General features: G+C 44.9%; 1 protein-coding gene across 2 annotated transcripts in view; it reads right to left on the bottom strand.

Moving 5' to 3' along the window:
• ZNF682 (zinc finger protein 682) overlaps nt 1-17,206 on the bottom strand; it is a 33,939-nt gene extending 16,733 nt beyond the window's left edge. Inside the window, exons 1-3 of one of the 2 annotated variants that reach the window (XM_030820309.1) lie at nt 17,043-17,206; nt 1,280-1,406; nt 39-134 (exon numbers count right to left, since the gene is read on the bottom strand). In XM_030820309.1, the coding sequence (XP_030676169.1) occupies nt 39-134; nt 1,280-1,406; nt 17,043-17,045 (226 nt within the window). In that variant the 5' untranslated portion in view covers nt 17,046-17,206. Of the gene's footprint in view, nt 1-38; nt 135-1,279; nt 1,407-8,015; nt 8,200-17,042 lie in introns of those variants that run through there. The other variant, XM_030820310.1, reaches the window with a different exon arrangement.
• Nucleotides 17,207-17,491: the final 285 nt, after the last annotated feature.

Raw genomic sequence — 17,491 nt, 5'->3', positions numbered from 1 at the left:
CTTTGACCTGTGGCATGTGTTTCATTCATCCAACCTACCTGGGGGTTTGGCTATGGTCTCATGTCTCTTCACATTCCAGGGCTCCTGTCTTTGCTCCAGACAGCTAATCAGTTCTGGTTTAGAAACAGTAAGACCTGTTTTATTAGAAAAAAGTAATGTGATTCTTGCTGGGATTCTCCAATTACCAACCTAATGTTGTGCTCTGTAGAGAAGAGAGAATATTCTAGATGATTCTAGAAAATTAATAATAAGGCCAGGCACGTTGGCTCACACCTGTAATCCCAACATTTTGGGAGGCCAAAGCGGGCACATCATGAGGTTAGGAGATCGAGACCATCCTGGCCAACATGGTGAAACCCCATCTCTACTAGAAATACAAAAATGAGCAAGGTGTGGTGGCACGTGCCTGTAATCCCAGCTGCTTGGGAGGTTGAGGGAGGAGAATCGCTTGAACCCAGGAGGCAAAGATTGCAGTGAGCCGAGATCGCACCACTGCACTCCAGCCTGGCAACAGAGCAAGACTCCATCTCAAAAAAAAAAGAAAAGAAAATTAATAACAAAATAATATTTCTAAACAGAAAGTTTAGAATATTTTATATTTGTGGGTCTTTAGCTTCCCTACCCAATACTACTCAATCAAAAATTGGTGGTAGAAGTTGGATTTTAAGGTCTGGTCAATAATATTTTATAAAGGAATTTTTATAATGGAATTCCAAGAATTACCACTAAAGGCTGGGTAGGGTAGTTCACATTAGTAATCCCAACACTTCGGGAGGCCAAGGAGGGTGGATCACTTGAGGTCAGGAGTTCGAGACCAGCCTGGCCAACATAGTGAAACCTTCCCTTTACTAAAAATACAAAAATTAGCTGGGTGTGGTGGTGGGCACCTGTAGTCCCAGCTACTCAGGAGGTTAAGACAGGAGAATCACTTGAACCCAGGAGGTGGAGGTTGCAGTGAGCTGAATTGTACCACTGCACTCAAGCCTGGGCAACAGAGCTAGACTCTGTCTCAAAAAATAAAAATAATAAAATAAAAAAATAGAATTACTGCTAAACTAGAGTGAAAAATGCCCATCATCTCAAGGTAGAAGAAAGTTAATGTAAACATAAAACATCTTGAAAATTTTCTTCTCTATCTCAACAAATCCCCAAGTTTTCCTTGAAAGCAGAGATCTAAAGCTCATTTATACAAAGCAGAAATCCCCACCAAACATTCTACAGAGGAAGAAAATAAAATCTTTAGTGTGAAATAGGAATTGTGTATTGAAGTTATTCTCACCCAGAGAGACCAGGTTTCTGTAGTTCTCTAGCATCACTTTCCTATACAAATTCTGCTGAGCAGGTTTCAGAAACTCCCACTCCTCCAAAGAGAATTCTATGGTCACATCCCTGAATGTCAACAGTTCCTAAAAAACAAAACAAAACAAAACAAAACATAGTGACCAACTGTCAATGGGCAGAGTTCTTGACTCCATGTGAAAAGAGAGAATTGCTGTGACTTATATGAGTTACTGGAATTATTCAATCAGGTATTTTTAACAAAAATATTCTCTGATGTATTCTCTAACACTGAGGAAAGAAAATAGAATCCACGTGACCAGGTTTGGTGGCTCACGCCTGTAATCCCATCATTTTGGGTGGCTGAGGCAGGCAGATCACCTGAAGTCAGGAATTCGAGACCAGCCTGGCCAACATGGTGAAACCCTGTCTCTACTAGAAATACAAAAATTAGCTGGGTGTGGCGGTGCACGCCTGTAATCCCAGTTACTCGGGAAGCTGAGGGAGGAGAACCGCTTGAACTCAGGAGGCAGAGGCTGCAGTGAGCCGAGATCATGCCACGGCACTCCTGCCTGGGCGACAAACAAAAAGGAAAACAGAATCCACAAAACCAATGTGGATACTTTTCTAAATAATCAGTATAAAATTAAGGGCATCAACACAGGCATATACAGTTTGAGTTTTATGACTACAGATTACAGAATAAGTTGTGAATATTACTCATACAGAGAAGTCATGATGGGTTAAAAGGTATCTGTCAAATTTTAATGTACGTAACAATGAACTACAGACCTTGTTAAAATGCAGTCTGATTCAGGTGATCTCAGGTGAAGCCTGAGTTTCTGAATTTCTAACAAGCTAGCCAGTGATACCGTCCGAATCAAGAATATTTTGTCAAACACAGAGTAAGTGGTTGAGCCCCAGTTTATCTGACTAGCAAACAAAGATGAGCCTTCATTTTCCCAAGCAAGCTTTAAGCAAAGAGAATCTAAAAAGAAAGGGAAGTTTGTAGATTAAATGTGATGGTTTATGTACATCAGTCAGTAAATCTCCCAAGGTACTTATGAATAATAAAGATAAAAATAATTAACTTTATAGTTAGAAAAAATCTGTCACAGAGAGCCTTAACCAAGTGATTGAAATTAACATGAACTGAGCCGGGTGCGGTGGCTCACGCCTGTAATCCCAGCACTTTGGGAGGCCAAGGCAGGCAGATCACGAGGTCAGGAGATCGAGGCCATCCTGGCTAACATGGTGAAACCTCATCTCTACTAAAAATACAAAAAATTAGCTGGGCATGGGGGCACGCATGTATAATCCCAGCTACTCAGGAGGCAGAGGCAGGAGAATTGCTTGAACGTGGGAGGCGGAGGTTGCAGTGAGCCAAGATTGTGCCATTGCACTCAAACCTGGGCGACAGAGCGAGACTCTGTCTCAAAAGAAAAAAAAAAAAAGAAGAAATTAACATGAACTACAATAGAACAAATTGGTGTGTGGTGTCAACACACATGGGCAGACAATCATCAGAGCTATGATATTATTGGCAACAAAAAGCAAATTATAACCTGAATCTAAGCATAAAGAAACACCTTTATGCAAAGTTCAAGCTACAGATATCTCCCAGGTTTTATAACCTCTAATAATGTATTTAAATAGTCTTTGCTCAGCATTTTAGAGAGCAAGTCTTATCTAACTATTCTCTTTTCCAGAATCTTCTGAGTTATTCTGGGCAATTAGTGCCATCCGCTTTAAATGTGCATTTTTAAAATCCTGTTTCTGCATAGAGGTGATGGAACATCCAGATGGAAGCTAAACAATACACATTCCCCTCTTCACTAATATCTGAGGACCCTACACCATCCCTAATAGAGATCTTAGGTATCTACACCTTTCCACATTGATGTGACACAAAGAGAACTTTATTTATTTATTTATTTTTGAGACAGAGTCTCACTCTATTGCCCAGGCTAGAGTGCAGTGAGTGGTGTGATCCCAGCTCACTGCAACCTCGCCTCCTGGGTTCAGGTGATTCTGCCTCAGCCTTCCAAGTAGCTGGGACCACAGGCACGTGCCACCACACCTGGCTAATTTTTTGGATTTTTAGTAGATACAGGGTTTCGCCATGTTGCTCCGGCTGGTCTCAAACTCCTGGCCTCAAGCAATCCTCCCGCCTCAGCCTCCCAAAGTCCTGAGATTACAGGCATGAGCCACTGTGCCCAGTCACAAAGAGAACATTTTTATTCTTGCAGGTCATACACTCAATGGTGAGAACTGATCATGGTATATAAGAAGCCTGGATACAAAGAATAAAGGAGAAGGCTCTGGTATATAAAAGAGAAGTATTTTTCAGCGCCTCTTAACTACTATAGTAAGAAGTAATATTTATAAGAAGAAAAGGAGGAAAAAGAGTATCTATAACAATCTGGCTAGGTAGGAACACCAGAAGTAGAGAAGTAAAAGTTCTAAAGCCAAGACATTCAAGAACGAAAAGAGAACATCACCCCTGAGCTGGGACACATTCACCTGAGAACCAGCCATTTCTTCCTCTTGCTCCTCCTTTGGGATTCCTTCTCAGGTGATATTATCTGGAAAATCACATCTGTAACTTGAGAATATGCCTTTTTTTTGTTTTGTTTTTTGAGACGGAGTCTCACTCTGTTACCCAGGCTGGAGTGCAGTGGTGCGATCTCCGCTCACTGCAAGCTCCGCCTCCCGGGTTCACGCCATTCTCCTGCCTCAGCCTCTCTGAGTAGCTGGGACTACAGGCGCCCACCACCACGCCCGGCTAATTTTTTGTATTTTTGGTAGAGACGGCGTTTCACCGTGGTCTCGATCTCCTGACCTCGTGATCCACCCGCCTCGGCCTCCCAAAGTGCTGGGATTACATGCGTGAGCCACCACGCCCGGCCGAGAATATGCCTTTTGAAAGCATCAGCAAAACCCCTTCACCTGCTTCCACCACACCCATAGGCAGATGTACTTTAAAGGCGCAGAAAAGGCCACACTTGCTTGTCCTTTGTCATTGTCACAGGAGAATTTCAGGAACAGTGAGCTTCTACCTAAAGACTAAAATGTGAGTCTCCAGTTTCCTGCCTTTAGGTGCCCTTCCATTCCAGAGATGGCAGCAATTTCTGCTGCAGCAAAGGCAGTATGGGCCCCATTCCCCTGCTCCCATGAAAATCAAGCAGAGCAGGCCCGGTGACCTCTCTTTAAAACAAAGCCTGGGGCGCGGTGGCTCACGCCTGTAATCCCAGCACTCTGGGAGGCCAAGGCAGGCAGATCACCTGAGGTTGGGAGTTTGAGACCAGCCTGACCAACATTGAGAAACCTCGTCTCTACTAAAAATACAAAATTAGCCGAGTGTGGTGGTGCATGCCTATAATCCCAGCTACTTGGGAGGCTGAGGCAGGAGAATCACTTGAACCCAGGAGGCAGAGGTTGTGGTGAGCCGAGATCGCACCATTGCACTCCAGCCTGGGCAACAAGAGCGAAACTCCGTCTAAAAAAACAAAAAACAAAAAACAAAAACAAAACAAAACAAAAAAAAGCCTGGGGAGGCTGAGTCAGGAGAATCACTTGAGCCCAGGAGGCAGAGGTTGCAGTGAGCCAAGATCACACCACTACACTCCAGCCTGGGGCCTGGGTGACAGAGTGAGACTGTCTCACACACAAAAAAAGGCTGAACTCAATTCTCACATTATGTCTGGGAGCCCTCATGATTGCCCCTGGCTTTATCTTACAATTACATGGGACACTTAATTAAAACAACATGGATGCTTCCACCCAGGCCAACATAATCTGTCAGGAGGGCACAGGTGGGGGTATTTCTTCAAACTGGCAGTTTAATCCTAACTAGAATGTGATGAGCTGACAACCACTTAGCTAAGAATTGCCTCTTAAACTTTAATATGCAGAGAAATCATCTGGTATTTCAAGCCCCAGTCTAATTTGATTCTGCAGGTTTTTTTGTTTGTTTGTTTGAGACAGAGTCTTACTCTGTCTCCCAGGCTGGAGTGCAGTGGCGTGACCTCGGCTCACTGCAACCTCTGCCTCTCAGGCTCAAGTGATTCTCCTGCCTCAGCCTCCCAAGTAGTCGAGACTACAGTCACATGCCACCATGCCCGGGTGGCTAATTTTTGTATTTTTAGTAGAGATGGCCTTTCACGATATTGGCCAGGCTGGTCTTGAACTCCTGAACTCAGGTGATCTGCCCTTCTGAGCCTCCCAAAGTGCTGGGATTACAGGATTACACCGTGCCCAGCCAATTCTGCAGGCTTGAAAGGGGTCCATGGATTGACTTCATTCACAGCTAATGCTGACCCTGCTTGCCCTAGATCACTTATAACAGCACTCAAACAGACAAAGCACCACAGCACAGTCTCTTATACCTACACTCTTCTTAGAACACAAATGCTTTTGGTCCAAAATAAAAACCACCAATCACTATTCTAAAATATGGCATTCTCTGTTGGTACTTTAAAGTTTCCAGAGGCTGGAGAAGGCAGCTCATGTCTGAGTAAGTCTGCATTTGGAAAACAACATGCACACATGCATTAATGCGATGTTTATGGAGCATGCTCTGTGTGCCCAGAAGCACGCTACAGAGCACTGTGCTGGGAAGATGACATAATATGAATTTATCCTCATAACACCCTGGGAGGTGGTACTAACTGTCCCATAATTCCCTGGATTTATATGAAAAGCCCAGCATTTACATTTCTTCTTGTTCTATCAGTGATTTTTTTTTTTTTTTTTTTTGGAGATAGGGTCTTGCTCTGTTGCCCAGGCTGGAGGGCAGTGGCATGATCTTGGCTCACCGCAATTTCCACCTCCCCAGTTAAAGCAATTCTCCTGCCTCAGCCTCCTGAGTCGCTGGGATTATAGGCACCTGCCACCATGCCCAGCTAATTTTTCTATTTTTGGTAGAGATGGGGTTTCGCCATGTTGGCCAGGCTGGTCTCGAACTCCTGACCTCAGTTGATCCTCCTGCCCCGGCCTCCCAAAGTGCTGGGATTATAGACGTGAGTCACTGCACCCAGCCTTTCTTTTTTTTTTTTTTAATGCATGGAATAGGCCAGGCACGGTGGCTCATGCCTGTAATTCCAGCACTTCGGGAGGCCAAGGCAGGTGGATCACCTGAGGTCAGGAGTTTGAGACCAGCCTGGCCAACATCATGAAACCCCATCTCTACTAAAAATACAAAAACTAGCCAGGTGTGGTGGCACATACTTGTAGCCCCAGCTACTTGGGAGGCTGAGGTGGGAGAACTGCTTGAACTTGGGAGGCAGAGGTTGCAGCGAGCAGAGATCACACCACTGCACTCCAGCCTGGGTGATAGAGTGAGACCCTGTCTCAAAAAAAAAAAATAAAAGCTGAAGATAGAAGAATGAAATACAGAATGGGAAAATTAAGTGTAGTTCAAAGGGATTTCTTAGCATTGGGTTTATATTTACTTTCTTGTGATTCCTGGAGCAACTGCTGGATATGCAGGAATAGAAAATGGTTTGCTAGGTGGTATGCCTCTAGAAACACTGGTTTTAATTAAAAAAAAAATTAAGGACCAAAAATAATTAGTTATTAGCTTCCATTTATCTGCTTTTGGGTTTGGAAGAATTGTGAGCAACCACTCTGGAGAGGCAGCAGGAGCCAAACTCTGATCTCCTGTAATCAATTCTGCATGGAGATTCCAAGGTGGAGCCAGACCTGGATGAGGCCTCAGAAGAGGTGAAATGTGGGTAAGGCTGGGACAGGAAAAGGGCCCTAGGTAGAATTCCGATCTCCACGGGCGGGGCGCGGTGGCTCACACTTGTAATCCCAGCACTTTGGGAGGCCGAGGCGGGTGGATCACGAGGTCAGGAGATCGAGACCACGGTGAAACCCCGTCTCTACTAAAAATACAAAAAAATTAACTGGGCGTGGTGGCAGGAGCCTGTAGTCCCAGCTACTCGGAGAGGCTGAGGCAGGAGAATGGCGTGAACCCGGGAGGTGGAGCTTGCAGTGAGCCGAGATTGCGCCACTGCACCACTCCAGCCTGGGCAATAGAGCGAGACTCCGTCTCAAAAAAAAAAAAAAAAGAATTCTGATCTCTATGTCACTGGGGTATTTCCAATTCTGTGTTTTCTAAGCCTGCCCAAGAGAAACTTGGCTCCCCAAGTTTGTGTGATTTTAATCTATTTCACCCAATTCCCTGTCTATTTTATAACATACAGTAACAAGGAATTTAACCAAAATGCATAGTGTTTTCTAGGACATGTATATTAGAAGCTAAATATTTAGTCTTCACAAGGTAAAAGCAATAGAAATAATAACTATAGGGCTGGGCGCGGTGGCTCATGCCTGTAATCCCAGTACTTTGGAAGACCGAGGTGGGTGGATCACCTAAGGTCAGGAGTTCGAGACCAGCCTGGCCAATATGGTGAAATCCCCTATCTACTAAAAATACAGAAATTAGCTGGGCGTGATGGTGCACACCTGTAATCCCAGCTATTCAGGAGGCTGAGACAGGAGAAAATCACTAGAACCCGGTAGGCAGAGGTTGCAGTGAGCTAAGATCACACCACTGCATTCCAGCCTGGGCGATAGAGCGAGACTCCACCTCAAAAAATAGAAAAGAAAAAATAACTATAATAATAACAACTCTTCTGTTCACAAGTGGCCCTTCAGATGGTGACATCAGAGTTCCCAACATAAGGAAAGTGGCCCTAAATCCCCTGCACACGTCCCTTTTTTGTACTGACCCCATGATGTGAAATTCAGCCATTTATTCATTTGCCACAGACACAGTTCCTGGATGGCAGACATCATGACGGCCTCATCTGTTTTCCTAATCGCCATATGAAATGAAAGCAATTGGTTGATTGGTTTAAGTCTCCAGCTCTCCTCCTTGTTTTTCACCCAAGTGAAAACTGGAACAACTCCCATCTATCTAGGAACCAACCAAAGAGATTATTTTTGTGAGAAAGAGAAGGAACACTTCATGACTTACTCCCCTCCCTCTTAGATGGTAGCAGAACTAGACCCTCTTGTCAGCCTCACCCCAGTCTGCACACGACAACCTCAAATGTCTCAAAGACTCTCGGGTGCTGGGAAGAGGGTCTACAGTCACCCTGGGTTGATGTCCCCATGGCAATCCAAACAGGAAACACTGAGACTGATTCTGTGGGAACAGAATAGACAATGGAACTTCCCTGGTAGAGCTTCAGATCCTAAACCCATATGTGATATCACCTGTCCTTAATCAGTTAGCTTGGGTAAGAGGAATGACAGGAATATTTTACTCCAGTATCACAGCTTACAGGGAGGTGTGGTTGTTATGGTCATGGCTGTAGATATCTTGTGTCCTGGACTTCCCACTGCTGGGGTGATTCTGCCATTAGATTCTATTTACACCAGGAGCCTCTCACACAACTGCAGCAGGTCAGAGGACAAGATCTGGAAATTTTCAAGGACCACACTTTGAAGGGTGGGGCTCTAAAATGTCGATGTTGACCTGTCATGATGCAGAAAATGTTTCCTATGGGCTTTCTGTACATTTCAATCCAAAGTCAGGCCCTGTCTCATGAGTCCCAGAAGCCAGTGCTTATATGCAGATTCTAGTGACATCAACCTGGCTGTGTGTTATTGGGTGTTATAGCACGCTGCGCAAAACCAAAGGAGAGATCCTGTCATGGAGACTGCTCTAACACATTATAAATGAGATGTCAACCAAAAAAAAAAAATGAGATAAAATTAATATAAGTAGAGAGTTGATATGTGCCACATTTGAGAATAGCAAGAATAGCAACCCAGGAGCATAGATTCAAGTTGGCTTGAATATATACTTTGAATAGCAGCAGTGAGAAATGGATTTTTTTTTTTTTTGGAGACAGTCTCACTTTGTCACCCATGCTGGAGTGCAGTGGCATGATCTCGGCTCACTGCAAACTGTCTCCCTGATTCAAGCAATTCTCCTGCCTCAGTCTCCTGAGTGGCTGGGATTACAGGCATGCATCACCATGCCCGGCTGATTTTTTTTATATTTTTAGTAGAGATGGGGTTTCGCCATGTTGGCCAGGCTGGTCTCGATCTCCTTACCTCAAGTGATCCACCCACCTCGGCCTCCCAAAGTGCTGGGATTACAGGCGTGAGCCACCGCGCCCAGTCAAGAGGTAGATTTTTAAAGGTAAAAAACGGGAATAGAAAGTGGGCTGATGCAAACTTCTTTGTCAAGGATTCTCATTAGTTTACAGGAATAACACTGATTAGTGATTGGCTATACAAGGTTAAGCTAGAAGGTGTGGGCTATAGTGTCCTGTGTGGCATTATTAGATTAATTTATAGCTATGTGTGGCAGTAACAAACAGTTTCAAGAGATGAATACATTGCTCAAAGGAGAAGTAGGACATAATTCTGGATTCATTTTAATGTCTCTCTGAGTCCGATAACTAACAGAACTTGCATCCCTCAGATAAAAGTTCTTTTACTTTCTCAAATCCCAGGGCCTGGATTCAAATTTGAGGGTTTCAGATTTAGGTTTCAGAGGTGTGAGAAAGCAGCAGGTGCCCTCTGCACATTCTCAGGCACTTGTGCAGGAGGAGGAAAAGAACATTTTAAATTCTTCGGTCTAATCAATGCATATGTGTAACTCTGACAGGGTTTCTAGGCCCTAATTGTCTCTGAATTCATTTCAGATCTGAAGATGCCTGGGACACTGAAAGAGGTGGAATGGTTGGTTGCTGCCCTGTAAGGTTATTTTTGTAGAAATCTGATCTGACTGCTCTACAAGGGACTATAGATCACAAATAGGCAGAGGGACCATTTTGCCTGCAAATTTGGGGTTTGCACAATTGTGGGTTGTGACTTGAAGCCCAAGAGGGAAAGACCCTCTAGGGTGAAGTCTGATGGGTATCTTATATGTTTATATCATACCTGGTCATTTCAGACAGTGTTTTCAAAAATGTAATTAAAAGCACAATCATCTCCGACCCCAGAAAAACTCTCCACAATGGCAGAACACAAAGCAAAAACTGTATGATTACACAATTAAGCCAGAATGTGACATAAATTGCAGGCAATTTGCTAAGAGATTGCAAAGATAGAAAGAAGGTTGTCATAATTAGTCCTCAAGAAGACGACGTGACAGCACTCACTTGTCGTAGGTAGTTTATCCTAAATCCACCTGGGAATTGGGGAGGTGAGTTGATTATATTCTACGAAAGATAAACTTCCCACATCTTCATGACAGGAGGTAGTTTTGCAACTTGGAGCCAAATTCAGGTACCTGCTGAAGGTAGGGTTTTACTCCTCTATAGAAACTGTGGTGCCAGGGGCGGTAGCTCACTACTGTAATCCCAGCACTTTGGGAGGCCAAGGTGGGCAGATCACCTGAGATCAGGAGTTCGAGACAAGCCTGGCCAATGTGGTGAAACCTCACCTCTACTAAAAATACAGAAAGTTAGCCAGGCGTTGTGGCGGGCGCCTGTAATCTCAGCTACTTGGGAGGCCGAGGCAGGAGAATCGCTTGAACCCGGGAGGTGGAGGTTGCGGTGAGCCGAGATCACACCACTGCACTCCAGCCTGGGTGACAGAGGGAGACTCCGTCTCAAAAAAAGAAAAAAGAAACTGTGGAAGAGGGATCTATGTTCTTGGCTATTTATATATTAAATCAATGGTTCCTGACTCAGAGTACTGGGCCATGGTGCTTCTGCCCGTGAAGCTTAGCCTACAGCCTGCAGCCCACACAGACCCTCACTGCTGCATCTGCACTCCAGCACCATGCCACAGAGCAGAGCCCTGGGCTGCACGAGGAGGGCCTGGAGCACTCCTGGTTAGAATTATATTTTCACAATAATGGAAATGAAAGTGGTGTTCCAGCCTAAGTTTCTGGGGTTCTTTTCTTTTTGAGACGGAGTCTCGCTCTGTCACCCAGGCTAAAGTGCAGTGACGTGATCTCGGCTCACTGCAACCTCCGTCTCCTGGGTTCAAGCGATTCTCCTCCCTCAGCCTCTCCGGTAGCTGGGACTACAGGCGTCCGCCACCATGCCTGGCTAATTTTCTGTATTTTTAGTAGAGACAGGGTTTTGCCATGTTGGTCAAACTAGTCTCAAACTCCTGACCTCAAGTGATCCTCCTGCCTTGGCCTCCCAAAGTGCTGGGATTACAGGCATGAGCCACCACACCCAGCCTCCAGCCTCAGTTTCTACTGACAACCATGACATGGAAAAAGTACTACTGGATGCCCAGCAAGAAGTCTGGATGGAGTTGCTCCACGAGTTGTCACCGTGACAGCCCACCTCACTCACAGACACAAGGAACCAACAGAGCTTCTGAAACACCCAAGGCATTGGAGAGAAAAACAGTTATTAGTCTGGGGAAGATTATATTGAGAGAAAGAAATTGAAAGCGTATGAAGGAATACTCAGATTAGATATGGGATTGGTTAAGTGAGCGAGAAAATATTCCCCTCAATGAGTTTCTCTTTAAAGAACCAAAGTGCACAGCTACTCTCAGCATGAGAAACACACGCATTCTGAAGAACAGATACACATTCTATGCAGAATTTCTAGAGGTTTTTCTTCCATCTTTGCTGCTGTCTCATCTGCTGGCCATTGGACTGGGGATTTATATTGGAAGCCATCTAACAACATCCACCGGCATCTTTTGATGAGGAATAGGAAACCAACGTTGTTCACATATTGGAATTATATCTGAGCTTGTGGCATAGCTAACTGAAGAGCTATTATATCCATGGGTGGGTGACTGTATCCGTTGCATTTATTAGTTCTGTAAATGCTGCATGCCTAAGTTAGTAAAACGAAAAAATAGGGCCAGGCGCAGTGACTCAGGCCTGTAATCCCAACACTTTTGGAGGCCAAGGCAGATGGATCACCTGAGGTTGGGAGTTCGAGACTAGCCTGACCAACATGGTGAAACACCATCTCTACTAAAAAAATTAGCCGGGCTTGGTGGTGCATGCCTGTAATCCTAGCTACTCAGGAAGCTGAGGCAGGAGAATCACTTGAACCTGGGAGGCAGAGGTTGCGGTGAGCCAAGATCGCGCCATTGCACTCCGGTCTGGGGCAACGAGAGCAAAACTCCATCTCAAAAAAAAAAAAAAAAAAAGAAAAGAAAAAATAAGGTCAGGCCCGGTGGCTCATGCCTGTAATCCAAGCACTTTGGGAGGCTGAGGCGGGCAGATCGCATCAGGCCCAAAGTTTGAGACCAGCCTGGCCAGCATGGCGAAACCCTGTCTCTACTAAAATCCAAAAACTAGCCGGGCATGTTGGTGCATGCCTGTAATCCCAGTTACTCAGGAGGCTGAGGCATGAGAATCGCTTGAACCTGGGAGGCAGAGGTTGCAATGAGCGGATATCGTGCCACTGCACTCCACCCTAAGCAACAGACTGAAATTGTCTCAAATACATATATATACCTATAGACACTAAAATCATGCTGACCTATAATCATACCTGTTGGATTAACTAATAAGCATATTAATTGATGTGACAGAGGTGGGGTTAATATCTATTGTAACAATTTGTTACTATATTTTTTCTTTTATTTTTTTTGAGATGGAGTTTTGCTCTTGTTGCCAAGGCTGGAGTGCAGTGGCATGATCTTGGCTCACTGCAACCTCCGTCTTCCTGTTTCAAGCAATTCTCCTGCCTCAGGCTCCTGAGGAGCTGAGATTACAGGCGCCCACCACCACGCCAAGCAAATTTTTGTATTTTTAGTAGAGACATGGTTTCACCATGTTGGCCAGGCTGGTCTCAAACTCCTGACCTCGTGATCTGCCCGCCTCAGCCTCCTAAATTCCTGGGATTACAGGTGTGAGCCACCGCACCTGGCCTATTTTCTTTTGATATAAGATATAAATATCTTAGGATAAACAATTTTAACATATTAGTCATAATGTATGTAGTATTAGAAAATTATCTGTAATATTAATTCAGTTAAAATAATTTATATTTCAAAAGAATACAGAATATTAAAATCATCATTTTAAAGCGGTTTGTCCAAAATAAATATTGTGCTGTTATATTCACACTATTGTACAAAATACTGTTTTTTTTTTTTTTGAGATGGAGTCTCACTCTCTTGCCCAGGCTGGAGTGCAGTAGTGTGATCCCGGCTCACTGCAACCTCTGCCTCCCAGGTTCAGGCAATTCTCCTGCCTCAGCCTACCAAGTAGCAGGGATTACAGGCGTTCGCCACCACACCCAACTAATTTTTGTATTTTTAGTAGAGACGAAGTCTCACTATGTTGGCCAGGCTGGTCTTGAACTCCTGACCTCAGGTGATCCTCCCACCTCAGCCTCCCAAAGTGCTGGGATTACAGGTGTGAACCACTGCACCCAGCCGAAAAAATACTCTTTAATTTAAATGGATGCAGTTTGTCTACACAAGAGTACATATAACTATGCCAACTGTTCTTAAAATATAAATAGAAACCAAGGTACAGGGCGGACTCTGAGCTGGTCTTGCTATGGCAGCATAAGCCCTTCAGCCTCCACATATTAGTAATGACCTTGGAGCAGCAGTTTTGTTGAAAACACCTATCGTTTTTATCTCTCCAGATACTGAAGAGATACCCTTCAGTATCTGTGACTCTTTAGCTTTCTGGATTGCTGAATTAAATCCTATCCTTTGTGTTTACTTTTTTTTTGAGACAAAGTTTTGCCCCTGTTTCCCAGACTGGAGTGAAGTGGGCAGATCACCTGAGGTCAGGAGTTCAGGACCAGCCTGGCCAACACGGTGAAACCCTGTCTCTACTAAAAATACAAAAAGTTAGCCAGGTGTGGTGACGGGCGCCTGTAAACCCAGCTACTTGGGAGACTGAGGCAGGAGAATCGCTTGAACCCAGGAGGCAGAGGTTACAGTGAGCCGAGATTGTGCCACTGCACTCCAGCCTGGGCAACAAGAGTGAAACTCCACCTCAAAAAAAAAAAAAAAAAAAAAAAAGATTTACATATATTTTGAAGAAGCAGAGAAAAAAGGTACATATAAAAGTTGTCTAGGCCAGGCATGGTGGCTCATGCCTGTAATCCCAGCATTTTGGGAGGCCAAGGCAGGAGGATCTCTTGAGGCCAGGTGTTCGACACCAGTTCCGGGAACATGGTGAGATGCTGTCTCTATCAAAAAAAAAAAAAAAAAATTAGCCAGGCAAGTTGGTTCTTGCCTATAGTCCTAGGTAGTTGGGAGGCTGAGGCAGCAAGACTGCTTAAGCCCAAGAGTTCAAGGTTACAGTAAGCTATGATCATGCTCTTGTACTCTAGCCTAAGTGAAAGAGTGAGACTCTATCTCAAAAAAAAACAATAATAAAAGTTTTCTAAATTATATCCTTTAGGAAAAGGCAAAAGAACAAAATGTCTTCCCTCATTTTCAAGTGGGAGAATGAAGGCCCTTATTTCTAATTTGTATTTGCTTCTGCAAAAGGTAGGTCTAGGCCCATGGTCTTGAACTACTGGACATCTGAATTCCAGTATGTGCTGGATTCAGACAACTGAGGGGTGGCATTGGGCACGCTGTGTGCACATAAAAAAAGGGTTTGGTGGGGAACTAAAAGGCAAACGAGGGAAAGTTGCTATCAAGAAGCCATGGGTTGGAGCTTGCAGTGAGCCGAGATTGAGCCACTGCACTCCAGCCTGGGTGAAAAAGCGAGACTCCGTCTCAAAAAAAAAAAAAAAAAAAAAAAAAAGAAGCCATGGGTGGGACAGTGCAGGGTTAGGGAAGGACTGGTTCATGCTATAGATCGTGTCCCAGGAGAGGCTATGCTTTGACTTCTTCCTGTGTCCATGCAGGCAGATGAGACTATGATCAGGTGGCATAGAGGCCTGGGTTGGTGAAAAAACCAGGTTGCCAGTACAGATTACCTTTCAAGCTCTACTGATAAAATGCAATTTACACTTAATTAAAAACTGAAGTTAAAATAAGCAAAGAAATCTTTCCAAGGTGACAAACTCAGGAAGCAGCAATGCTGATTGGAACACAGACATATCTGACTCAGATGTCAAGTCAAGCCATTCTATCACTTGGGACATTTTCCCGCCCCCATCCTGCTCACTGGACAATAACCATTCTACCAAGAGCCACTGTGCTGTGCCCCTACTGCGTCCCTTAGATGCATTTTGCTTTGCAGGTTTTTGCACTGCCTCACTGGGTTGGGTGTTCCTTGCCTTGGGGATATTTTTTCTCTCTTCAACAATCTGAGAAAACTTTCTCCTCAATACCAGCATCCAATTGCCTGGCCAGCACTGTATCTCTAAGAAATGGAAACTGGGAGTTGGGGAAGAAAATCTTAATGTCCTAATGGATTTGCTTTCAGAGGAAAGGTATACCTGATTTCTCCCAGGCACAATGCACCAACTACTCCACAGAGAGGCAGCATTCCCGTACCTCCGGTTGCCCCTGAGAGGAGATGGCCCAGGGGCTGATATTCACTAGACACCTCAGGAGACACAGCCACTGTGGGCATCTCATGTCATCCCCAGACAGTTCTGAAACTCAAAACCAGGAAAGTAACACAGGGTGGCTGAGGATGCATCGCCCTGTCAAGTTTCCAAAGTGGAACCTCAACCCAAAAACATTCTGATAAGGTGTCTGTGCCTAGGAAAGATTAAAGGGAGATTGGCACAAAGGTTTTTGTTTTTTGGTCTTTTTTTTTTTTTTTTATGGTGGAGTGTTGGGATTATTCTCTGCTTTCATCTCCTGTAAAATGTTTGCAAATGAAAAACAATTCTTTTTCTAAAAAGTGCCATCCGCTGCTCTTTGAAATAATGATTAATCAAAATACTGTGTCTGAAATGTACAAAAAAGGACTAATAGTTGATAATGCTGTATATTAGAGAGGGGAAGTTGGTGTTGAAGAATGTCAGGAAAGAACTGAAAATTTAAAATTCGACTGCAAGTCAGATTTAGGCTGGGGCAACAGAGTGGTAGATTTGAGATTCTGTTTGTCACATATTTGAAAAATCCAAGAGAAAACCACTTCTCTTGTGGAGTGTTAATTAAATAGCAGGCAGTTAGATTGAGGTGGCTCTAGTGCCCTGAGTTCCTACATTAAAAAAAAAAAAAAAAAAAATCAAAGGCAAATACATTTCTTGTAAATTGCTACCTTAAGAGGAAACAAAATTCAGATTTAAGCAACCACAAACCTTCAATTAACTTCTGATTACATAACCAGGCAATGACAACCTGAATAGTCTAAATAAGATGACTACAATAACTGGAACGAGTCAGTTACTGAATTCGGTTTGCTACCTCCTGCACCTTATAAAAAACTTTCCTTCAAGCCCTTCGGTTGGACCCCCAACCACAAACCGTGGCTGGGTGCTCTCCGAGCATGAATCACTGTTAATTTCAATAAGTTTTCAACATTTTAAAGGTGACTCCCATTGTTTTTAAACAGGAGAAGGAAAAGACTGAGGACCCCCGGGATCACAGCACTTCCCATGCACAAACCACACACCGGGTCTGGACTCTGCCCTGAGGACCCTTCCATTGCCCCCACAGTCGGGGCAGACGCAACAACGCGCGCGGCGCTTCCCAGGGTGGGCTCCGGGCGGAATGCGGGAGAACGGAACGGGATGCCCGCCCAGGGTCCCAGCTGCTGGCCCACCTCGCATCCTGTGCCCGGAGGGGACCGAGGGCCGAGCTGTGCCTGCCGGGACTCCAGTCCGCAGACTCCGGAGCTGACAGCGGGGAGGCCCCGGTCCCGTCACTGCCGGTTCCGGCCGGTTTCAACCAGCCCTGCCCCCATCTCGGGATGCGCGGCCTGGCACACTCACCATTTTTCGGCTTCCGGGATGTCCTGGAGCCTTAGCTCTGGATCTCACAGCATCTGCAAGTCAGAGGGCAACAGAGGCTGCGACAGTCACCGTGACCTCCTAGAGCAGAGGATACTAAGCAATGAAGATGGACCCTGAGCTCTGGCTTGAGCGAGACAAAGGCCCCGCCAGCTCCAGGACACCGCCCCCTCTACCTTGGCTGCGCACCTGATTGGACAGTTCCCACTCCAGCGCCCATGATTGGATACAGTTCCATGCCCCGCCCCCTCAGGTCATGAGTGACAGGAAACGTGATCTGAGAATGGGTTGAATAAGGCAAGAGTTACAGGTTTTTCCTGAACCCTTTTCTGGCGCGCTTCCTTCCTGAACTGGAAACTGGCCCTTCCTGGGGAACATTTGCGTTTAACTTTGTATATAAGGTTATCATTATTTGTGAATAATATACATAT

This window comes from Nomascus leucogenys, chromosome 10 (assembly GCF_006542625.1).
Source record: "Nomascus leucogenys isolate Asia chromosome 10, Asia_NLE_v1, whole genome shotgun sequence".
NCBI lineage: Eukaryota > Metazoa > Chordata > Mammalia > Primates > Hylobatidae > Nomascus > Nomascus leucogenys.
This window is presented reverse-complemented; position numbering and strand designations above follow the sequence as displayed.